Genomic DNA, 26,304 nt, shown 5'->3' on the forward strand with positions numbered 1-26,304 from the left:
ATTATTTTTTCAGTAAAATCTGGTGTGAACCTATGACAGCATTTCATAAAAAGAACATCATAACAGTATTCAAACATGGGGGTGGTAGAGTGATGGTCTGGGGCGGCTTTGCTGCTTCAGGACCTGGATGACTTGTTCTAATGGATGGAACCATGAACTCTGTTCTGTACAGGAAATCCTGAAGGAGAATATCCAGCCATCGGTTCATGCCCTGAGGCTAAAACACTTTGGGCTATGCAGCAGGACAATGACCTGAAACACACCAGTGTACCTCTGGATGGCTCAAAAAACACTGACCTAGTCAAAGTCCAGATTTAAATCAGATTGAGATGCTTTGGCATGACCTTAAACAAGCCACCCAAAAACCCTCCAACGTGGCTAAATGCTCCACTCCACCGTGAGAGACTAGTAGTTGTCGCAAATGCTCGATTGCTGCAGTTCTTGCAACAAAGGTTGTTTAGGGGGCAATTACTTTTTCACACAGGCTGGATCGCCTTTCTCCCTTAATAAATTAAATTATCCTTTAAAAACTGCATTTTGTATTTGCTCAGGGTATATTTGTCTAATATTAAAATGTATTTGATCATCTAAAACAAATTCTGAAATCAAGAAGAGGGTAAATATGTTTTCACGCCACTACATGTGGATGAAAATGACAGTTATTTACTCAGCACTCACCATCTCCAGTACTCAGCTGGGGCAAAAGTTTTGGAGGTACTTGTGGTGGGGAAGTTCCTGGAGGAATCTCTTCCTCTGATCTCTCTTCCATCTGTTCTCCCATGTCTTGCAGTCCCTCAGGTAAATCCCCTGCAGGGTGCACCTCCTCATTTCCCTCCTCCTCCTGTAGTCGCACATTTTCCTCCACCCGATCACAGTCTTGGAAAGGAGCGGCTACTGAAGAACATTAAAGAAGGAGGGAAAAAGGCATTTATTCAAATAGTCTCAATCAAAGAGTTTCACAGCACATAATCTATAAAATGTCATTTTGATTGATTCCAAAAGCTGGAGACAGCTCGTTTATGGACTTTTGTTACAGAGAAATCATACTTAATATGTGTGGTGAAACCATGCAAACTCTCATTTACTTTGGCTAAATACAAAGTAAATGAAAATTCCTCAGTTTCCGCCTGATTTAAAAACTTGACACTTAAAATCTGCCAAAGCCTCTCTTTAAAAAATTAACAAAATGTACTTATTTGCTGCACCAGTTCCAAACACATCCAAGCATTCACAAATTCCCTAGTTTTGTAATTATTCCAGCCGAGCATGACGATTAAAATCCCTTTGCCTTTGCTGCCCTCTACTGGTACAAAGTGCCAAAAACGGGTTCATAAACAAGCATCTCAGTTTCATTTGAGAAAGCCAGCACAGTGGATTACACTTGCATTGCAAAATGTTTACATCCAACTCAAGGCTTTCCTTATGATATCTTGCAATACATAAACCAATAATTTAATTCTAAAGTCAACATACATTTGTGAGCTTTTGCGAGAAAGTAACAAAATAAAGTTCCTCTCTTCCTTTCGTTTTTCCCTCCAAACAGCATTTTATCAAATTGCGGCAACATTATACCATATTGATCTTTTGATGCTGGGTTAAAGACATCCAGCCACGTCCACTTCACAAATCCATTTCCCCCTCATCTGTTGCTTTTGCAGTTCCATAATATCCATTGATTAGTTTTCATTGAGTACAGCAGGAGATTGTCCTACCTGAAGGGGGATGCTCCTCCTCAGGACCAAGGTATTCCACACTGCTTACTGTGAGGTTTGGATTCAATGGTCCCCCAAATCCTCCAAGTAAGACCGCACCATCGGAGCAGCAGCCTTGGGTGGTGGAGTTTGGGTCGTGGCATAGAAGGCCACTCGATAATGCTACATCTGTGAATGGAGAATGAAACTGAATGTAGTTCATTTGTTGGTGAGAGTAGTTCACCCATAAGAATACACACACGTGATATAAAGCTAGATAGAATTCGTTTTTAAGTTCTTCCAAATTAGCTTTGAATTTATAGAATAACCAATCAGATTGCAGCTCTTAACTGGACATTGTGTCCAGATAAGAACAGTTATCAGAGAGCAGTTATCAGCAGGATGGGCTGAAAAACACTGCTGCACACCTCTGATGTGACCAACTGTGATTTCCCTAAATGACATTCACTCTTTCTGTCACCTTCATTCAACATCAGTCTCCATTACAGCAAGGCCATCACATTTAGTCTTGTCTTCAGCAAATATTATGCTGCTTTTAAAAGTAGACACACAAGGTGACTCGGGATAAATCAATATTAAGGTCCGTATACTTTGAGTGGATCCTAACATTATGATCGCATCTAAAAAAAAAAAAATTAATAAAATTAATAGAAAATAAACATTAAATGCATTTTTGCAGCAGCAGCAATCTGATATCGTAGCCATTACATTTTAGCCTCGAAATTTGAAGATGGTTGTCATGCAGCTATTAATTTGCCCTATACAGATTTTGCTCACTCTGCTTATATTTTAAAACAAAATACAATGTTTATAATTAACTTTTTTTAAGGAAACGGAAAAAGAAGTTTAAAATAGTTAAATAAAATTAAAAGTGGGTATCAATTTTTTTAAAATTTAGAAATAATAAATCAAAATATAATAAATATTAAATATTGTTTAATAAATGAAATTTTATACATTTTGTATTTAGCTTTTGGGATTGTTGTAAGACCGGGATGTCTACATGACTGTAAGTGATTTGCTTTCATAAAGTGTTTATAATTGTAATGTCTGCCCTGAACTTTTAACTGGCCGCTGAAAAATTCTTGTCCGTGTTATTAAAAAGAGACTTGAACAAATATTGAGAGTAATAAAAACGAAACTAAAATGAATGATTTTAAAAGATAGAAACTATAACTCTACTAACAAATCAATATATTCAATTATGAAAAAGTTTAAAATCCTTTCTCTTGTACAGCAGGCAAAATATTCCAGCCAGATGGCTACAAGTCTTTGGGGACTCTGGTAATATGTTTTCTAATAACAACATCTGATGTTTACCACTGTGACTAACTGAAATGTGAAAGTAAAAAATATGATGTAAAAAACAGGAGATTATTGATGCGAAACACTGAAACATAGTTTAAAACATTCAACTTTGATATGTGATGCAATGCAAGAAAAAATATTCTAATTGACATTATGTCACACCTACAGCTTTGCTCTTATAACAATCATCTGATTCAGTGAGAGTAAGATTAAAAGACATGTATCAGGTCTTTCCTTAGTATGAACCATGTTGTGCTTCTCATCTATGTGGCTTAAATAAAAAAAATAAAAAATTATGCATTTTTTGCAGGTTTCATCGTGTACGAAACCTGGAAATACAAACACATGTTCTCATCTTACCTGTGGAACTCTGCTTGAGCTTCTCGTTTTTCTTTTTCCTCCACTTCCAGGGCTTGAAGATGCGCCCCAGGGTGGCCAGCTTGCTGTTACGTCGGATTGGCGGTGTGTGCACCCCAGTCACCAAGCAACCGGTCCTCAGCACCCTCTGCTGGTCCACCACATCTACTGCATGATGACAGAGGGTGGAGAGGTTTTACAGCAAGCGAAATGAGTTGAGGACAGAGTGGGTGGGGATTTGAAGGTGAATGAAACAGAAAAAAAGAAGGCAAAGAAAAGTCAAAGGGGAAAAGGGGTGGAGGTGAGAGATGAAACAGAGAGAGAGAGGGAAAGAGAGGAGCAAGGGCCCAATTAGTATGCTCACCTTAGTGAATAAACCATGATAGAGTCCAAGTGCTGTGAACAGATTGAATTAGAAAGACTAATTTGATCAAGGCACGCTCCCTGATGGCTGCTATTTCCCTGTGAATCCCCTCCCACCCAGCCGTACGTCATGCATCAAAATAAATCTCTCTCACAGTCCAAGATATGGCAAAATATGAAAGCACAGAGACACAGACAGCCTCACAAAACTACAAAAGAAGCATTTCCCCAAAGACCAACAGGTGTGCCAGTTTTGCTCTTTTCCCAAAAACAACAATAGTATCAGATGCCTTTTAACCACTCCTGTGCTTCATGTTGATATGTCACTTGTTGTATCTCACACTGTATGTATATACCTGCAAAATGTTCCATAATGTCCAAAATACAGCTGAGATGCAGTATATTATGTTTTTTGTTACTACCCAAAATACAGGCTTCTCCTAATTTAATTACATGTAAAATTTCCATGTAATTCTATTATACAAGTACAGTGTAAAATTTTACATTTTATAAGATATGGTCAAGTGAAATGAACTTGATTGGTGTACATTTGGTAGCACTGTTGCCTCATCTGGCCGTGGCCTTTCTGGGTGGAGTTCTCTCTAAGCACTCCAGCTTCCTCATGCAGTTAGTAGGATTGGGTCAATTGGTGTTTTTCTAAATTGACCAATAGGTGTGACTGTGAGTGTGAATGGTTTCTTTCTCTCTGTGTCAGCTCTGAGTCAGATTGGCGATCTGTCCAGGGTGTACCCCGCCTCTCACCCTATGGTAGCTGGGATATGCTCCAGCACCCCTCGCAACCCTGATAAGGAGAAAATGAATGAGAATGGATGGATGGTGTACATTTAATTTATACCAAGCACATTTTCCTTTGATTTTATATATTTCAGTTGCATTTTAAAAAAATGCTTCATTTGTATTTTGTACATCTGTATTTTGTCTTGATCGTCCTATAAAGACATGATACTTTAATACTATGTAGACTCTTGTCTGTTTACATTGTGTCTGAGGCTGGTGAACCATGTGCTTGTGTGTTTGTGTTGAGTTCTGCAAGCAAAAAATGATACTGAATGAAACAAACAAACAAACATCTAATTTTTAAAAGATAAAAAAAAAAAACAGTTTTAGAAACAAATTAAAACATATGGTAGCAATCGACACGGTCCATGACTGTAACGATTTATTTATTGTGGTAAATGAGTTGTCCCTATTGACTGTGGCGCTCTGCGCATCCTTCTTAAAGGAAGTTTGTATTTTGAATGAACGGCGGCGGCTATGACTCATGTCTGGAAAAGTGTGGGTCTACAGATTCATGTGCGCATATTGCTGCTGGCTTGCCTGCAATTTTTTACAAAGAGAGCCAAGAAAGCAGAAATATGCTATATGTGCTACGTGTTTAAGAGCTACATGCGTCATTGTGACAAAAATGAAGCAATATCTGCCTTCGCAATGCCGGGAGCGTTGTTCAAACAATCAGCTGAGGAGGAGGCAAGGATTTGTGATAAAGGAGGTTTGGGGGGAAGAGGGGGGATTTGGAGAGTGGCTCAGGGTGTGATGTGGAGTACAGTGATGGAGGAGGGTGGATACAGCTGACTCTGTTTCAACCCTCTTTTTTTTTTTGCAGCCCTTGCTTCTTTCTTGAAGCACATGGGTAGGGAGAAGAAAGTGAAAAGCAGGCAGTGGTTGGGGGAAGGAAAATAGAAGAGGAGAGGCAAAATAAGGAGAATAAGAAGCAAGAGAAGACCAATAAAAAAAGAAAAAGAAGAGAAGGAGGTTAGAAAAACAGTAAAAGAACAAATTTAAAAACTGAACACTGACAGAACAGGGGTCGTAAAAAGGCAATGGTGAGGGACATATGAAAGAAGCAAATTTCTAGTTTGGCATCTTGTCCCTAAAAGTTCCTGGAAACAGGTCAGTTGACCATCCATCTCGGCGTCTCATCATCACCACTGTCACACATGCAGCGTTGCAAATGTGGTGCCGCACGCAAAATCCAGGTCAAGCTGGAAGGAAATGCACCCAGTCGCTCAGAGAGAGAGAAAAAAAGCTTAAGAGAAGGAGAGGGGGAGTAGGAGGGGTATGTCTGCGTTAGGGGGAGAGTGTGTGTGTGTTTGAGGAGAGAGAAGAGAAGGGGAGAGGAGGTGGGGTCAGGCCCGCTGCTGTTGCTATGGCGACCACATCCAGATGCTGCCGCAGCAGTGGGTGCCGGGTGGACGGGGGAGGAGCGAGTCAGGCCGAAGCAGAGGAGAGGAGGAGAGAGAAGAGGGGAGAGGAGCCCCCTATACAGACACTGCCACATCTAAAGCCAGTGGCGGCACCCAGTGCATTGTGGGTAGATGGTGAAGCCACATGGAGGACGAGATGTGTCTGCATTTTGAAAGAGGGAAGGAGATGAGGGGAGGAGGAGAGAGGGGTGGTGGGGGGTGGGGATTCCAGGGAGAAGAAGAGGCGAAAAGAAGAGATGGGAGGGGGGAGAGGGGGGTCTGTTGCTATACGGAAGAGCTTGCAGTAGAACCCGGCCTCGTCCAATCACAGAGCAGCTATTTATAATGCATATCAAGTAACTGTTCATTTTTCATAGAGGGGGTGGTTATTCAGGGAAAATGACAGGAGTCTGGCGAAAGCGCGAGAATTAGGTGAAAACACATGCGTGCACGTTGAGATTTCCTTTATCCGCTGAATGGGAATGCATCGAAATGTGTGTCAGATAAGCATGAATGGACGACATGCACCGTGTGGGGATGATGCGCAATTTTAATTACTATGCTAATGTAAATAGGATTTATTAAATCCATGTGTCATGCTCATGCAGGGGACCAGTCAGTCGTTTGCTGTGCGCCTGCCTGCAACTTCAACGCGAGGCTGCACACAGTGTAATTCCAATCATGTGCCGGCATCTCATAAACCTCCTGACCTTAGGAGTACAGGTAAATATAACCTACAAATGGTAGACTCTAAACAGCATCAGTGAAGTCTGAACTCAGAAATGATTTAGGAGTGGGAAAAGGAAGGCAATATGATAATGTCACTTGGAAAGGAAACTAAAAAACAGCGCTTTAGTGTGCCACTGGGGACTACACCCCACTTAACCAGTTTGTCAGCACATTCTGGAGCAAAAGATATCACCCACCCACCCACCCACCCCCACACACACACACACACACACACACACACACACACACACACACACACACACACACACACACCTCTATGTGTACACACATATAGAGTCCCTAGTTGAGAAGAACCAATTATTTTAAAATAGAAAGTAAAAAATTAAAGTGCAACTATAAATAAATCCCAAACATTTAATGTTATGCTCTCACACTGATAACCACGAAGCAAAAGAGCATCAGTGAGCAATAAATACAACTCTGAAGCTTTTTGTGAGCTATTGAATGAAACTGATTCATTCTGGGTAGTAAGATAATATCAATGACATAGTTTCGGCAGTGAGGTTACATGAGGCAAAGCCTTGCTTTGCTAAATACACCCGATCTGCTCACTCAGTGACACTGACACTGACACAAATCAAAATAGAAGTGCACTGCACAATTAAGGCAACAGTAACTAAGAATCAAACTGTGCCAATAATAGTTTGTGTTAATTCACTGCGTTACAGCTAAGACTGCTTATTTTACAGGCAGGTGTTTAAACCTGGAATGCCAATGCTGAAAAGGCCTTGAAGTGAGGGAGAAAATACGGTTTGTCCATCATGTTACAATTTTAAGTTACAACTCAAACAGCAAAATGTGTGTGTCTAATATTTGGGACACAATGTTGGTCCACACTACATCAGAATCAGAATTTTTTTTACCATGTATCCATCAGAAGATAGATACACTGTGCTCATAATTGGATATACGTGGTCAGCAACAATAACCAGGTCAGCTGTGACATTTAAATGATGCCCATTTTTGACCCAAAGTATGTCAAGATAATATCCCCGAACCCATTACACAACCACCACTAGCCTGAACCGTTCATTCAAGAAAGATAGATCCATGCTTTCATGTTGCTGACGGTAAATGCTGACACTACCAGCAGAACTCGAGGCTCATCAGACCAGGCAACAAAAGGTATCCGGTAAGGTCATCTGCTGCTGTAACATATCTGCAGCAGATGTGCTAAGGGTTCACTGCGTTGTGCATTCAGGGATGCTGTTCTGCATACCTTGGTTGTAAGTGGTTATTTTTGTTATATTTGCCTTCCTATAACCTCAAAGCAGTCTAGTCATTCTCCTTTGACCGCCAACATCAACAAGAACTTTTCACCCCGAGAACTGCTGCTCACTAGAATTTTTTTTCCTCTGTAAATCCCAGACATGGTTGTGCATGAAAATCCCAGTAGATCAGCAGCTTCTGAAACACTCAGACTAACCTGACTAGAACCAACAACATTCAAAGTCGCTTAAATCAAGTTTCTTCCCCATTTCTGATTCTCAATTATAACTTAAACAGGTTGTCTTGACCATGTCTACATGCATAAATGCTCCTGCCATGTGATTGGCTGTTTAAATACTTGCACTAATGAGAAGCTAAACACGTGTGCTTAAAAAAGAGTCCTTTGAGTGTACAATACAATGACTAAAGGCCCAATACCTGCCCCACCAAATGCTATTTTAATTAGAAAAACTTGATAGTCTGCATTTTAGTATGTTGGCATGTTTATGATTGAAACATTATGACTCTCATTAGTACACTGCTCAAAATACTGTGAACATCTCAGAACCAAATCTTTAGCATTGGTTGTCACCACACAGCTATAATATATGTGAGCTTCACTGGCCTTATCACATACATCAAACCTCCCCCTTGGTGTCTATCATCCCTGCAGACCATACAGAGTCTCATTGTGAACGGACAGTGTGCCCTTGAATGGAGCACCTCCTTACCACGCCAGCTAACCTCATCGCTTTACCCCCCTGGCTTTACAACTGTGCTGCCATCTGTTTGTAGCCCCTCTGCCTCAGGGGCCCGGCCACAGTCAGGGCACACAGCTATCATCTCGCAGGGAGAAAGTGAGGAGCAGAAGGGCTGAAGCAACATACAATGACCAGAGTGTGAATGAGAGGGAAAGGCTGAGACCAAGAATGGCAGCGGTCAGCTATACTTAAAGAGGAAAAAAGGAAAGAATTATGAACATGTCCAGAAGATGACTCTATTCATGCTTCCCCAGGCATGCCACAGACAGATTATTTCTTAGCTCTCTTTATTCTAAGAAACATATTTTGCGTCTACATTGACCCCTGACTCAAAGGAAATGGCACAATGTGCAGATTTACAACATTAGTATCCTCCTGATTGACCTACAGCAGTACTAAATAATACATTTAGAAATGATCAAAACAGCATTCTTGTTTTGCCGATAGCTTCAACAGTGAGCACATTTTGCACCCCGACCACCACTAAGGACACAGAGGTCATGTCTTTGTTATCTTCTTTCCTTGTTTGCCCTTTTTCATTTTTCATACAATACACTTCATTAGACATGACAGAGTCATCATTTCCGTAATGAAAGCCATATCTAAGAAGCAGTATTCTCATTTTTACCAACTAATAAATTTTTAGCATGTTTATGCTCTACTGATTGATCCATTTTAACCCTGGTAAATAAGTTCTGGCCTAAAGGTTTAATTAGATAAAAGCGTCAGTCTGACGCGTATGTGGTGTACTGTAACTTGTTTGGGAATATAACGTGTCTGGGGAAACGGGGTATCGTGGTGCAAAGCTGCAAAGGTCAAGTCTCTAGATCATCAAAGCAATTATAGCCAAAGTGTGAAACACCAGCGTGTGGGCATCAAGCGAGCGAAATGATGTCAGTGAGTCCGGGAGCCAATAGAAAATGCCCGAGGCCCTTCTTTATTACCATATGTTAGAGCTGAGAATGGGGACTGGTGGGTGGCTTTGCTTGTAAGCCGTTGCTGCATCATCAACAAGGAACTAAGAGTTTAGTTTATTTTCACTTTCTGATGAAAGGCTGCTCCTCTGTTTTCACTGTTTCTACTTCCATCTGTTTAGATTTACACGAGCGCTATCAGGCGCACAGATGTTAGACCGGGCACAAACGTACTGGCATTTTGGTGCTGATTGCTGTAAGGTTCCCTGTCGCGTCTGATTACCAGTGAGTATATGCTAATATCTGTGTGACATTATATTATTAAAAAAAACCCTTTAAATAAAGGTGCATTCCCTCAGTGTTAGGACTACTAAGCATAAACTCTGTCATATATCGTCTTTTAATTGTCCCACAGGAACCTTTGTCAAGTGTGAAAATAAAGACTCCTAGTGACATCATCAGGGTTATGTGGATTCAGCTTGGAGCCTCAAAAGCGATGTGTGTCAGTGATGCCTAGTTCATTTTAACAGTATCTGAGACTCTGCTGTGTAGCTGAGCATTTCCAATAAAATCAGTGTACACAGGGCTGAAAACTTTACTAAAATATTGTATCACTATAACACGCCTTTGAAACTGTGTCCCATGTTCTGAGAACACAAGCAAATGACACAACATACACTGACAATCATCAAGCTTGAACATATTTGTTGTCACTGAGGAGTAAAGTTAGAGAGAATGTAGAAACTGCAACCCAAAAAAACAAACCAGGCTATCTTTGACTGTGAAAACCTCCATGTATCTATCGCATCCACCCAGTGGGCTGGAAATGTCCCTGCTAAAAGTGTGTTTCCTGTTGCCCACACAACAGGGGGAGCCTCAGAAAATTTCATGCCAACCTTCACTCCAGAGAACTACCAAATAAAGGAAGAGAACCCATCCAGGCATGCTTCACATTCATATTTAAGTTTTGGGCCACGTTCCCTATACCGATCCCAAGAAACGTCACTTCAGTGTTCAGAAAGCTTCCCTCCAATCACGTAATGGAAGTCTTGGTTCACCCTTTGCACCTTGGGCTGCTCCTTCAGTCTACCACATTAATCTAACAAACTGGGAGATTCATATTGACTCCTTTAGCTCCTTTTACATCTTCATAAGTGCTGCTTGGAAAAGACTTTCCTCTTCACAGGGTGATTATTTAATTATAAAATTAAACTTCCCCTTCCTGCTGAATGCCTCAAATTCACAGGCAGCCTTGCGTTTAGAAAGACTCGTGTTTAAAAAGATCACAGTTTCAGTACAGAGTGCGTCTCTCAAGTGCTTTACGCAAACTTGAACAATAACTTGAGTAATCGCTTACTCAATGATGTAACACTTTTCGCCACAAAAGTTTTTGCACAGGTGTGTCAGAGGAGGTGCAGTTAGTTAGCAACTCAAGCAGCAGACACAGGCGGGTGAACTTTATTGCCATTATTTCCACAGATTTGGGCTCTGTTCATGAAAATGTAATACAAAGCATGTCGAGTGTGTCATTGAGATGGAGAGCCCAAAGTTTTTCTATCTGCACTTGCTGTTAGCCCGTCTCCGCTGGGCTCTCATTGCTCTGCTGGGAGGAGAGCACAAGCATGAAAGACAATGGGAGGTGCACAGAGGAACAGCACAATTCACCACTGTTAGCACTGTAATTTCCAAACACGTTCCACAGCAAGGATACACCTCGCATTTGGATCCCCTCGTGTGTGTGTGGGATGGTTTGGGCTTAAATGGAAAGCAGAACAGGGAACCACAGTATACAATAGTTTGCCCAAAGCAGCAACTTTTCAAGGGAAGCACAAAACCAAATTAAACATACAACACTTCCTACCATGTTATTGATGGGAAAGCAGGTTTACATCCCATGTCCTGGACTTCATAAAGGGTTTTGCAGGCAAAGGATCAACAGTAGAAAAACAGCACTTTTTTGTGACGACAGATTGTGCAGACACGAGTCAATGCGCTAACTGTCCTGTAGCCCCATTTGCCATGGACATATGGACTACTTAAACAGGCCAGACATGTTCACATTTTTCATTATTCCAAGAAATAGCCATGTCAACAATCATCTCATGCATGTTATGGAAAACTATTCAAGGGCACAAGATTCAATAAATGCATTGCCTTTTGGTTGTGAAGAGAGAGATGAGGGTATGAAATATGCACATTAAAATAATAATTAAACAGCAACCCTATAACCTTAGCAGATTAAACCTCTACTCCTTTCTTGGTTTTTGAGAAGATTTCATGGGTTGTTTTGTTTTGCAGGCTCACCATATAGAAAGATAGTTTCTAAATTTCCTATGATATAATACAAGAAGAAAAAAGCAGCATGGTTGTAGCAAAAAGTAATCAAATCTGCAGTACAGTCTGGTCAGAGAGTTGTATGGGACTGGCAACATAGGAAAATTGTCAACAAAAGATTTTGTCCAGTTACTGAAACACATTCATTAGTGTGATCACACAAGCTTCACAGCAGTTGCTCTGTGCCACAGGGACGCTGTGGTGGTGTAAAAAAGGCATTACTGTATCTGGTAGCTAAAAAAGGTGTGGGCTCAATGACGAATCTGTGTTTATTAAGAAATTGCTAGAAGCCACTCAGTTATCAATAACAGCCAAGTCACCGTACTGGGCTGGCCACAGTTCTAATAGTAGTTTTAATGGGATTGGATTTGAGCTTTTGGCTTGCAAACTGTAGATGTATCCGATGATTACATTAAGTGGAATTTGTGCCTCAAACTGCACAATGTGCTTTCCTCATTAATGTGTCGCTGCAAAAAGTATATATATAAAATTTTAAAAAAGAGGAAAGAAAGAAAAACTGGTAAAAAAAACAAAAACATGCTGGGCTTCTTTCCCAGCAGATCAAGGGCTCAGTTGAGTCAAAGCATTTGAGATCCAGGACAGACTTACCAGCACACAGAACACGGCTCTGCTCAGTTCAGCAGCCTGCCGCAATGCAAAGACTGGCTCTGTCCGTGGTGCTGAAACTCACCCTGGTGTAATACATCAGAGTCAAGTTTGAGATCTCTCGCCATTTGTCTTTTTGCATCATACTGTTTGACAGTTTGAATTCTTAGTCTGAAAATTAGTCACCGCTATCCCGTCAAAATCACTAACACTGTAACAAAAGTAGAAAGCCTTGTTTTCAGCTGTCACTCAACAAATGATTTCCATTTTTTTTTCTTATTTAATCAGTTTGCCAGAATAAACGCCTGCCAGTTGACTAACCGATTAAACCTTTCTGTGTCATAGATGGAAATGACAGTTTTGCGAGACTCATCAGTCAATAATGACAACAATTATGATCACGCATAAGCGCTAAACTATAAACTGCTCATGCTGCTTTGGGCTGCTGATATTTTCATTCATGATGACGATTGGCTAGAAAATGTGTAACCATGGGCTTTGGAAATTTCTAGAAGGTAGACGTTTAAGGCGTGACGTCTACTGTCACTATCAGCTAGATTACATGTCATCGTAGTTACGTCTACATTTAGATGGCTTCCCAATGCGAGGGTGCAGACCTGAGCGGCTTCTCAAGTAGTTAATTTACACACTCCAAAAAGTTGTCACAGTACGGAATAGAAAATAGTAAATATGTTGGATTTTGACTGCGTGAGTGTCACTTATATATACGGCTTTGCTCAAAGTCACAGGGTGCAGTTTCTGAACTTCAAACCTTTTCAAAATAACCAAAACTTGAATTTACCTCAATCCCTGACAGATAACCTCAGTATAAATAAATGTGTGAAACTTTTTGTTCACTCGAACTCAAAACAGAGTATAAATGGGATCTTCTTTAGCTTTAGCCCAATTTAAAACAAATTATAAAGACTAATCATTGACTTATGAAACTTTCATTTTGTGTTTCATCTGGTATGTTTATGTGTTTGTATTAAAGCCCATCACAGAAACAAGGTAAAGTTCAACACCGTGGTATTAAAAAGTGACAAACGGAAAAGCGAGTAACCTGTGAACCAAAGTACCAAAGTGGATAAACATACAGTCAGACTCTCTAACCTCCACTCGCTTTTTTTATACTCACTCACTGTCTGACTGACAGCACAATGAAATGCTTTAATTCATTTTCTTTTTATGACTGTATTCCTTCTAGTACAGTTATCTGATCTGGCTATGCATTTAATTTACCATCTCCTGAGTGGCCCTGGCAGAGAGTGTTCAATAATGCTGTACTGTAAGTGGCTATCAAACAGCCTCAAACCACTTTCCCTCCTCTCTGTGGTGGTTCAATGTCTGTCACTTTGCCATAACATCATACCTCCATTGTGTTAGGTACACGAGCTTTACCTACTTTTAGTTTATCTTTGTACTTCCCTACTCCATCACATGTGCTTAGTTTCTTTCTGCTTTCTGTGCTTCTCTGTCACAGACAAGAGCTTTTTTGTGTTGCTGACGGGGCCCAGGACTCGCCTCTTCTCACTTCACTGATCTCAGACTGAGTCTGGCAAATTTGATAGGGAAGAAAGAAGCTGGGGATATGAGCAGGTGTGACGGGTGCAATGCATGACTTTATGTCTGCGTGTGTGTAAGAGAGAGAGGGGGCTCTGATGTGAATGCTGCCAATTCAGTGATGCTGAAACAAGCCAGACAAGACTTTATAGAGCAGCTTTCTTTTTTGTGTCATCCAGTGTTACTTAAAAGGGACACCCTAACAATTTAATCACTCACTTCCTGACATGGCTGACAACAGTGTGAGACAGACTTTTAAAAGAACAGATCTGACTGATGAGTAGTCCAATAGATCTTCACTTTTATCCTCTATCAGGGGTGACGCATGTCCACGTTACTACTACTGATCATTCCTCAAAGCAGAGAAGTTTCAAGTTCACCACATCAATCAATTATCAATTGATGAGACAATATAAACATTTATAAAGCCTTAAACCCGACACTCCTCTTATTTTGTGTCTTTAATATAAATGTTTTTAGGTTTTCAGTGGCTTCTCACACTAAACAATCAACTTTATATTTGCCATTGTGGGCTCTGGGAAGCAACAATGAGAATGATTTTTAGTGTTTTGTTAAATTTTATTCATTTAAAAAAATGATTGAAAAATAGATTAAGATCAGTGATGAGAACCATTAGCCGCAGTCCTGAAGAAAGATGAAACCTAAATTACATTTTTGATTTTCGAGCTTGATAACTGAACATACTGGCAAAGAGTTTCCAGACAAGTAACTGTAACTAGATTTAATAAATTCTGTCAAAAGCTTTTGAAGTTCAACAGCTCAGTTACTTCTTAAAACAGAATAATTGCTACGATGCCTTCCAGTCAGGTTTTAGACAGAACCACAGCACTGAAACCGCTCTGACCAAAGTGTTTAATGACATATGTCTGAATACAGACAGCGGAAAAATGTCAGTCCTAGTTTTACTGGATCTCAGTGCAGCATTTGATACAGTTGACCACAACATATTACTCAAACGACTGGAGAACTGGACAGGTCTTTCAGGAACTGTACTAAACTGGTTCAAAACATACTTAGAAAACAGGAAATACTTTGTATCAATAGGTAACTTCACATCTGAGCAGACAAGTATCACATGTGGAGTTCCCCAAGGTTCCATCTTGGGACCCCCTCTGTTTAACATCTACATGCTCCCACTGGCACAGATTATAAACAACAACAAAATAAACTACCACAGCTATGCAGATGACACACAAATATATATCACAATGTCACCAGGAGACCGAGGCCCTGTACAGGCTCTTGGTAAATGCATTGAGGAAATTAATGACTGGTTGTGCCACAATTTTCTCCAGCTAAACAAAAACAAAACTGAAGTAATAGTCTTTGGCGCCAAAGAAAAACGATTACAGGTCACCAGAGAACTTCAATCTATACATCTAAAAATCACAAACCAGGCGAGAAATTTGGGTGTAGTGATGGATGCAGACCTAAACTTAGAAAAACACATTAAGACAATAACAAAGTCAGCTTACTATCACCTCAAGAATATATCAAGGATAAAAGATCTGATGTCTCAACAGGACCTGGAAAAACTAGTCCATGCATTCATCTTTAGTAGGCTTGATTACTGTAACAGCATCTTTACAGGTCTACCTAAAAAATCAGTCAGACAACTACAGCTCATTCAGAACTCTGCTGCTCGAGTCCTCACTAAGACCAAAAAAGTGGACCACATCAGTCCAGCTCTGAGGTCCTTACACTGGCTGCCTGTCCGTCAGAGGATAGACTTTAAAGTTCTGATACTGGTCTATAAAGCTCTGAATGGTTTAGGACCAAAATACATCAATGACCTCCTGACCCAGTATGAACCTTCCAGATCCCTCAGGTCATCTGGATCCGGTCTTTTATCAGTTCCCAGAGTCAGAACCAGACACGGAGAAGCTGCATTCAGCTTTTATGCTCCTTATATCTGGAACAAACTCCCAGAAAGCCTCAGATCAGCTGAAACACTCAGTTTATTTAAATCCAGGTTGAAGACTCACCTGTTCTCAGCTGCATTTGAATAAAGCACCAAATCCACACTTTTAAGCTTAAATTTCAAAACTTACTTTTAACTACTGATTTTATCTACTGTTCTGATTTTATCTGTTCTGATTTTATATACTGTTTTGTTTGTTTGTTTGTTAATTAGTTAGTTAGTTTATTTGCTTGTTTTAATCAATTTTAAATCATGCTTTTTATTTGTTCTTGTTTCTAATGTCTCTGTAAAGCACTTTGAATCACCTTGTTGTTGAATTGTGCTATACAAATAAACTTGCCTTGCCTTGCCTTGCCTTGAAGTCTTTGCAAGTTCATTTTTATGTTTGTCGAAATGAACATTTAACTAAAAGGAACAGTTCAATTAACTAAATTGGCTTAAACATCTGAGGTAATTATCAATGAGGAAAATGATAGAGGAAAAAAAATCTGGCATATCAGCATTCTTGGTTTAACTGCATCACTTTAGGGTCTGTATAGGGTCTGTATAGGATCTGTGGAACGCTGTAGAGGTCTTCCAGCCAGAGCCACACAGTCACTGCCTGCAACTGGTCTCTTACAGCCTATCCATCATCTCGCTGTGGCCAGTTTGCAATTAGGATAACATCTTGGCTTTCTTTCAATAAAAGCTGCCACCTCCTCCTTTCTTTCTCTCTCCTCCATCTCCTCTCTGCCTCACTAGTTTAGCCTCCTTCTCCTTTTCTCCCCGGCATTTTTTTTCCTTTTTCTGCTTTCTTGTGAAATGTATTTCCACTGCTCCACAGAGTCGATGCCAAAAGGAGTTCTCTCTCTTAAATTTTTTACCCTTCACAACATAGTGCATGCAACTTCCTGAACTCAATTTAACCCCGGCCTTTAGAGGCTTAATAGCTCCATCACATGCTGCCTTTACCCTGGGGTCTCTGATAGGTGCACGGGGCTTTTCGACTCTTTGTTCTCAAAAGGGTGACTGTCTTTTCTAGCACACACTGTGATTTTTTTTCTTTCCACGTCTGCGCAAACCTGCTACATCTTCTGCAAATGAATGCATACATGGATTGAATTGCCAAAAAAAACCACACAGGCGCACGGGTGTCAGCCGTAGCAACACATGGCCCAAACAACAGCCGCACTAACACATGGCTCAAACATTGTCAAATGCCTAATCTGCTCCCGCATCCACAGGGAGCATGCATGATGTAGGACTTCTGCTGCTGTCGTCATTTAATGCGCTCCATTTTCGGGGGGAACTGGGAGACTGTAAAGGCATCTATGGAGAGCAGAGCTCAACAAAGCATCTGCATGCAACATATCTCCTTAGCTCACCACTCAGCAGTTGTGGATCCTAAATGTGACAGAATTGTTAGCACAGTGTTCATTTTGGTTCCAAATGAAGAAAGGACTTTTTTTTCTTTTACATAAGGCTAACATGACTTTTTTGTGGCCTGATTTGGTTTGAAGGAGAAAAAGCAATGAATTTAGTTGGTATACTGTGATGACTTGGTATAAGCATGAGATCCCATCATCACCGTTTTTTAACACGAAGAGACTAAATGACTAATAGACTTCTCAGTTTTTTAAGCGGCAGTGTTGAGTGATATGATACCTAGGGATGGGAATTGAGAACCGGTTCTTGGTAGCCATTATGGACATTACTTTTATTTTTATCTTACACATGGACAAGAGCGTGATGGTAAAGTGTAAACTGCATCTAGGACAGAAACAGCTGCATTATGTTGCTAACATAACGTCAGCACTTCGCAAGCACCTGCACAGACAGCATGCTAACACTAAGCTAGCCAAACAGCAAGCTAAGACTAAGCTAGCCAAGAACCCAGAGTGCTGATAAAGCTCAGTAAAGGCTGACCCCAGCCCAGCAACCAGGCCCTGAACTTTAACAGGTAATAAACTCATGTTTCAGTAGAATCACTGTGGCAATTGTTTTAAAGTGTCTTTTTGCTGGTTTTCATCTTTGCTTTTTGCTGTCAGCTTTGTGTTCTACTAAGAGAAAGATCATGTGTGTGTCCTTGTTGGGATAGGGATTTGTGTTGAGTTACTTTCTTGAGTAATGACCCCAACACTGATCACAACAAAGAGGGGAAATACCTGCGCAAATATCAGACCACACAGCATACATTAATGTGAACAGATGTAATGTCTTTGATATTCTGCTTAGAGATTGTGTTGACTCTCAAAGCCGAGCTAATGATATCCCAAAGAGAATCGATAGGTGACTCTGATAACGGAGTCGCAATCGCTAAATTCTTATGAATTCCCATCCTTAATGATACCCAATACTAAATGTTAATGATAGTAATTCATGATAGTAAGAATCATTATTTTAATTTTAAAACTGGTGGAAAAGATTTGAATATTTGAAGCCCATGGTTTCTACAGTGACTGTGCTGAGAGCCTGAGAGTTTTCTGTGTTTAAGGCAGCAAAGCTTTTTTTCCCCCCTCCATAGGGATTTATAGTGAAATCTTTGTGAGGGCCACAGGTCTTCGGATTTCTGATGTACAAAGTTTCTTTCAACAGGTGGATGTTGCCACTGTAAGTAAAAAACAGCTCCCGACTTTGATGTTCCCACATCTGATCTTTACTTTATGCTCAGTGCAGTCTGGTTGGAATTTTTCCCGTGGTTTTATTTACACAGATTTGATGCCATTAGATCCATGTCAGTTGAATTATTATTTGACAAAGATGGATCTCAAGAACCGCTATCATTCTGTAGATGTTTCTTTGAAAATCTAATTATGTCTCATTCTTTGAATGGATTTACTTTGCCAAATGGATCATCATGGCCTTGCCGTATCGGTCCATTTGATCGACCTTTGTTGTTATTATTTATTTTATTTTATTTTCAGTTGTTACAGACGGGACAGACATGACTGAGGGATAGGAAAGGGAGAAAGAAAGATGAAGGAAAAGAAAAACAGAAGGGAAGAGGGACAGTGAGAAAGGGCACTTAAAAAGAGAAAGAAGAGAAAAAAATCTCCTGAATCACCTGTTGAGAGAAAAAGAAGAGAAAACAAGCAAAAAAAAACAAAACAGAGCAACATACTAAACACAACACCATCACGTTAATCTACCTAAGTGTAAACAGCAGTAAATACTAAATATTGAATGTTGTTGTATAGCAAGCAGGACCGACAGCGCACAATGTGCTTGGAAATAGCAGCCAATAAAGGTGTAGTTTATGTCTATGAACAGTGAACACCCGTGTGCACACCTGTGTGGATCAGCGCGCTTGTATTCAAAAGGTTTCCCCGTGTAATGGTCTGCTAGAGGATGTAGAGAGCCATAGCCCTGTCCCCCAGGGCATGAAGCAGGCATGGAGGAGATCCAGGCCCCAGACATCCAGAGGCCCCAGAGTGCGAGAGCCCAAGGAGGACCACCGGAGGGGCATCCGTGCCACCCTCCTGGGAAGAGCTGAGGAGAGCCCCAGATGAGGGGTCACCCAGTAGCCACGGAGCAGAAGCCAGAGGGGGCTGCAGTGGCGTGCCCGCCGGCTCTGCCCCCTTTGCCCCAGAAGAGGCCTGACCGAGCAACAGGCACCAGGCCCCGCCAAGTAGTCACCAGGAGTGAGTTGGTACATACCTGAGCGCCCAGCCCCGGACACCAAGAACCACCAACACACCAACCCCTGAGGGCATCAGTTACCGGCAGGGAGTGTGGTGAGGGGAGATAGGCCTTTGGAGGGCCTGGGAGTTCCCAGAGAGGTGGAGTGTAAGACCCGACCTGACATATAGACACAGACAAACAGGCACACACAGACACAAACATGCATTCCCACCCTCATGCACACTCAGCACTCACCCAACGTAGGGATAGACATACATGGACACTGTACACACAATCACACTCCCCAAACAAACTCTATACCCCAGGTCCAGGTACCCTCGCCCCTGGAGGGGGAAACAGCACCTAGACCCAGGAGATGTCACCCTTTCCCCCGGGGTGGAGGCAAGCAGACCGCCCTAGGCTCCGCAGCAACAGGGAGGCCCCGCATCCCAGATCCCAATCGGATGGCCAACACCTCCTCCCAGCCCCCCCCCCCCCCCCCCCCGCCCCGATGGCCAGCAGAGAACAGGGGTGTGTGTACCCGTTAGTTTTCATTTTACTCAAGACAAATTCTTCCCTTTTTATTGTTTTTAAAACAAAATTGTGGAATGTTAACTTTTCTTTTTGTACAGCCAAATGATGCTTGACCCTTTCCCCTGAGCTCATTTCACTTGTATTTGGCATGTTGCAGTTGCCTATGACTAACTTGTTCTGAAGTAATTTATAGAAAATGAAAAGCCAGTTACGCTCAAGTTCACACAAGTGCCCCTAGCAGAGTAGTTCATCACATTAACAGTGGACATGATCCATTAGGTTTGACAATCAGAAATGTCTGAACATTTTACACACAAAGGATAAGTTAGCCTTGAGGGGGTTCTGCCTGAAAACTTCAGAACTTGGCATGTTAGCATGTTACTGTGACAATACATATATATATATATATATATATATATATATATATATATATATATATATATATATGACATGTGGGCACTAACAGTGCACCCCTGGCTCCTGGGTGAAAGTCTGACTCAATATTTGTTGAGATTCATATGTTTCTGAATATGACAAATACCTTTTATGGCAACCAGAACGCTCCTCTCAACTTGACATTAGATGTACTTTTTCTCTTGGCCTCTGAAGGGACCTCTGTGCATCGTGGAGGGAAGAATGAATAGCTCTCCAGTGGCTACTACTAACAGGTAGCCTTGACTGACTCACAGTCCCTTAAGGCTCACCGTGATGAATGAGTTGTGACTTCAGCGTGAATTACAGCTTTCCTGGCTGAGTCTGATAAAGTTGCAGGTTCTAAACAAAGTGCAAATCTTTATACAATATGTTCTCGTTGTTCATCCAGATCTCTAAAATTGTTTATGTCAGCCATACGTGTGCATGTAGCTTGATAGATCCTCGGGTTTTACAGTTTTCAACTTGACCGCAGCTAAAAAACAAACAAATAAACAAACAAAAATCAAAAATGAGAGACCAGTATTGAGCTGCATGTGTATGATGAAGTTTATGTCCTGTTTAAATTAAAAGTCTCCAAAAAAACCATCCACATGAATAAAAACTCGAGGCTGTGTTTTGCATACTGGCGACCTATCTAAGCACAGACAGCATGGTGTCACGGGCTAAACTGTAACAGAGGGATCGTTTTCTGTTTTCTCACTTGTATCCACTTCACGGTCACCGTCGCTCTCTCTTTTGTTTTAACCACTTAACACGTACGACCCGCAGCAGAATACAACAACTTCACACCCTTTTCTCTGCACTCTTGAGGATGTTGACAATCACTCGGTGGGGAAAAAATAGACTCACAGGAAGACAGAATGTGTGGCTGTAATGGCATCACATACCGCTGAACGCCTGCCTCTTAATCTGTCTTAAATGAAAACTGCAATTTCAAACAGTTTAATTTACAGTTAATTACTCGGAATAGAAAATAATTATAAAACTGCCCCAGATACTGGTGGAGTTTTGCTCATCACAAAACCTGTCAACACGGGCAAGCCCAACAACTCGTCCCAACAACTTGATGAACTGCCAGTAGTTTGGATTGATAGCTAGATAGTTACTGTGTGCAGTGTAATTATCTGTTTAGAGCCAGCGCCAGTTGAAGGCCACACCAAATGCTGTGCCACATCCAGCGTTTCTTTATCTCCCTCTTCCACAGCATCAAGATACTTGACTGCCTCATTACAGTTGAACGAAAACCATTCTTCAAATGTGCCGCCTGCCAGCACCGGGTTGTCTCCTTTTAAGAGTGCCTTTTAAACTTCTAAGGAGTCCATGTTCTTGCATCTTTAACCCTCTCTTCACCTGAAAATGTCAAAGTTCCTTTTTTTAAATTGAAGCAGGGCTGTTTCTTAAGGTAGGGTCATATATATCTCTGTTTGTTACGTAATTACAGTTTCTTTATTCCGCCGCAACTCGCTGAAATCTGAAACTGGGTCTTAAACCATTGTTATGTAAGGAATTCCTGTGGCACAAATACCTTTTTGTTTACATTATTACTTTCAAACAATGTTGTGTTAATTGCGGGAACATTATATAAGACCTGCTGACTCATAATTTCCCATATTTGCTCACCAAGCCCTGAATATAAGAGGGATTATGTACGACACAGCGCTCGGGTTTGGGGTGAGTCATTGTCATGGCTAAATATCAGCTTCCGCAGGGTTTGACATATCTTCTTATTCATTAGGCAGGTCCCCGCCTTTTACCTGAATTCTTCAGTTGTTCTTTTTTTTTGACAGATCTGAGAGGATTATTCTTGTACCAGTAAGACCAGGAGAGAATGATAAAACAAAACGAGAGAAAAAAAACACAGATCAGCAGGTACTTATTGGATAAGTCGTCATGTGAGCGGAGAACAGAAGTGGTCTTGAGCAATGTGGTCTATAGCTGCAGGTGGGGAGGGGTTGCAAGTGAAAGTGATTTCATCATGAATTATTACAGTCTTTTGCCAAAGGATGGTGTTTAGTGAAGGGGCAGTTGGCCATCTTTATAAAGTGTTGCAACTAATCAATGAAATGTCAAACAAACTGAGAAATTATTTAAAAGATTAAAAATATCTGAATATATTTTTTTATTTTTAGAATTTACTGTGGATATATGACGTGATTTCTTCATGAGGAGGATATTCTTCTTTTCTGTGTTTTGTAACTTTGTGAACTGAATTTAACAGTCTGAAGATAACTACTTTGGAAACTGTAATGTGCATTGTATTCTATGTAATAAAAAAGTAATAAAAAAGTGAAACTTAATCAATAATAGATATAGTCTCTAACTGCAGATTTATGTGCACTATAAATCTGCTTGTGCTGATATTTGTGTGATTCAACTCATCTCCACTGTTTCTCCAGCTTTGCGTCTTTCTACAGGGGAAAAGAATTATTTTGAGGAACGAAGCCATAGGGATAACCCTGCTTGGACAAGCTCCCTGTCCGCAAAGCGTCAAGGTGTCCTCTCCACACCATTACCTTGGTCGACATTCTGCAATGACTAAGTGGAACTTTGAGCGAAAGTGACATTTTATTAGCAGGGGAATCTAAGGGCTCCTTGTCCAAATGAACTGATTAAACGTGTTTATACTGCTGCTCCTGTTCCTGGACTTATGTTCCTGTAACTCTGAATCATTCTTGTAAATCTGCTGTTCAAAGAGGTTGCCTTAATTTAGATAAACTCCCAACAGAGCAATGCAATGTCACTCTCTGCGCCTTATTAAAAGACAGTAGGATTTGCATTGTTGGACACTTGCAATGTGACTGATCGACTTGCCCTTCTCTGAGAGGGTGAGTCTGTATTGTAGTATTACTGCAGCCTCATTCAAAAGGAAACACTACTCTGATTTTCTGAGATGGTCAGCTGTAACTGTTGTCTCTATTGACTCTCCTCCCAGTATTGAGTAAGTGTATGAACACATTGTAAGCCTCTGCAGCTGCGAGATCTACTGTATTGGGAGGAGAAAAAAAAGGCAGTCTCTGCCAAAGGATTACTTTGGCAAAGACTAGTGCCCCAGACATTAGTGCAGTGGTGATCCACGCAGAGAAGGGGTGGGCGATGCTGTGTACTTTGGGCCACCAGACACCGATATTGTCTTTGCTGTTACAACTTTATTTACTCCGTCTTTCATGTAGCAAACTCGTGTCTGAAACTGTGATGCAGTTGTGCATACTCCAGGGATGTAGGCTGACGTTCAGCGTTCCCTGACAGCTTTAGCTCTCATCACTGGCCTGGCTGATCCGCCAAACTGCTGCGTTGTTTATTCAGGTGTGTCAAAGACCCAGTGTGACATCATCACATTCACCTACGTGTGAATTAAATCATCCCTGGGAGGGTTGAATTCAGCAAGGCTCCATTATAAACGTGCTATGGCCAGTTGATGAGTGCAGGCAGGTGTGATTTTGGAAATGTGAAAAAGCGAGTCTCGTTAGTGATAAGTTGAAAGGTGAACTACTCTGCTTTTTTTTCTGAATCATTCAGTCAAGCATTCATGTGCGTAAAACTCGCCATGTGTGGGTGTAAGCAATGACTCTTTCTAAACCCACACAGTATGACCATAAATAGTCTCACTTACGTAAAAAAAAGAAAATAAAATAAATCAGTGTATTTCAGGTGAATGCATAGGCTACTAGTTCTTCCAGCACAATAACAACCAAATTCACTTCCAGGAGCTCACCAGAGGAGAGCACGGCATGAGTGCTCCCTGGTGTTCTGTCATTAATGAAAGTTTAATTCATTATCCTCTTCCATAAAGCAGAAAGATGAGTAACATTAGATGACTAACCCACAGAGAAACAAACAAGGACACCATATTGGAAAGATCACCTGAAGGATCAATAACTGGCCAGTCCGATTGTACCAGTACAAGGCTGTGATGATAAGTTGGGTACATTTCCACCTATAGCCTATATCACGTGGATTGTCGGCTATTGATCGCAGCAGTGATCAGTTCGGTATGGGGTGGGGATTCAGTGCTGTCAATACAGGGACAGAGCTCTAGGCATAGGCCTACAATAAGAGAAGCATGTGCTTTTTTTTCTTTCTTTTTTAATGCAACACGTCAAAACATGAATCCCTCCATGGATCTCTCTTAATAACAACGCTATAGCAGTGGATCAGACAGGACAACACATTCGTTAAGCTTGGATCATGGACCACACATGCATGCAGATTTTGTGATGCTAAATAGCATGGGTTCACTATAAAGGGGCTGGGATAGCATGGAAGGGAATAGATAGGCAATAGAGTAAAAGTTGCACACGGTAATATCACATTAAACGGCCAACACGCGGATTCCCAAATACTACTTGCATCCATATCAGCCAAAAGGGCTACAGGCGTCTTTGTAAGGCGCAAATCTGGTGGGGAATGCAGCCATTCACAGACGCTGAGATGGCATTCGTCTTCAACATGCAGCTCCACGATTCAGCGTTACAGTCATATTCTACATCCAGTGTCGGGAGCATATGCGCTAATTGTGCCTTAGTGTTCTGACATCCCACTAAGCAAACAAGGAGGTCTGCAACGCCAAAGAAGCGGCAACCTCAGAAAAATAAAATAAAATAAAAATAAAAACTCGCATATGGAGCGGATGAATGTAGACAAAATAACGCCTATCTTACCTGTGCCGTGAGCCAACTCGATGCCCGGTTCGGTGAGTATGTTCGGGTCACTTTGAGATCTGCCTCGCTGCAGACAGCCGTCTAGTCCATCCGATGTAGCCATGGGGAGGCAGCGCAGGAATCCTAAATAAAATATTAAAAACCCAACCGGAGGCAGGCAAGGTCAGGAGGAAAGCAACGAGCGAGAGTAGATTTAATTCGCTCTGACAACAGCCGCTTTGAGTACCTAACAGGGAGCCATGGCTGAGCCGAAATTCCGTGTGTGTTTGTGTATGTGCGTGTATGTGCGTGTGTGTGTGTGCGTGTGAGTCTGGGCTGTGTGCGCGATGATGTGTGGATGAGGGAGGGGTGATTTGCCCCCGATGATGCCAACGGGTTGATGATGCCCATCCCTGTCCAGCAACGCGACCAAATATTCAACAGAGCACCATGCTTATTCGCACACCGATAACCTGAATTTATGGCCTTTATTAATTATTAATGTAGCTTTTTTATGAGTTTTGGCAACACACCAGTAGCACCATTTATTCAGGGTCTATAAGGTTTAATATATTTGCAAGCAGCATTGGTAATGCTGTAAAATGACAGATTAAGATGGGCAGACGTTTGATAGGCTAAATTAATTGAGAATTTTCAGGCCTGTAATTGTTTAATTGGTTACAATTCACAAATTGACATATGACACATTATGTGCATTTACTGTAGTTTACATTTATCTATGGATTCATTTATTGTCTTCACATGGATATAAATATAATTTATCTAATCTACATATAAATTATAATTTGCCATACCGCTTCCATACCGCCTTCACATGTAACTGATCGCTTTTAAAATGTATTTCTTTATTTTATTTTAGAATTTGCTTAAAATAAATCAGAAACATATTAGCATGTATATATATATATATATATATATATATATATATATATATATATATATATATATATAAAATTTATTTTTATGTTTTTATTTTTAAGAAAATATTTTGGCTTAAAACAAAGCAGCCTCGTGTCAGTGCCAAGAATGACTCCATATGGAAGCAGCTCATTGG

At 41.0% G+C, this 26,304-nt stretch overlaps 1 protein-coding gene across 3 annotated transcripts in view; it reads right to left on the reverse strand.

Moving 5' to 3' along the window:
* phactr3a (phosphatase and actin regulator 3a) overlaps positions 1-25,527 on the reverse strand; it is a 34,570-nt gene extending 9,043 nt beyond the window's left edge. The window contains exons 1-4 of one of the 3 annotated variants that reach the window (XM_085261129.1): positions 25,251-25,527; positions 3,381-3,542; positions 1,713-1,880; positions 679-894 (exon numbers count right to left, since the gene is read on the reverse strand). In XM_085261129.1, the coding sequence (XP_085117255.1) occupies positions 679-894; positions 1,713-1,880; positions 3,381-3,542; positions 25,251-25,353 (649 nt within the window). In that variant the 5' untranslated portion in view covers positions 25,354-25,527. Of the gene's footprint in view, positions 1-678; positions 895-1,712; positions 1,881-3,380; positions 3,546-25,250 lie in introns of all 3 variants that reach the window. The other 2 variants (XM_085261130.1, XM_085261128.1) reach the window with 2 other exon arrangements.
* Positions 25,528-26,304: the final 777 nt, after the last annotated feature.

This window comes from Mchenga conophoros, linkage group LG20 (assembly GCF_057382185.1).
Source record: "Mchenga conophoros isolate Kocher_MC1m ecotype Shallow Benthic linkage group LG20, M_conophoros_male_GT1.1, whole genome shotgun sequence".
Taxonomy (NCBI): domain Eukaryota; kingdom Metazoa; phylum Chordata; class Actinopteri; order Cichliformes; family Cichlidae; genus Mchenga; species Mchenga conophoros.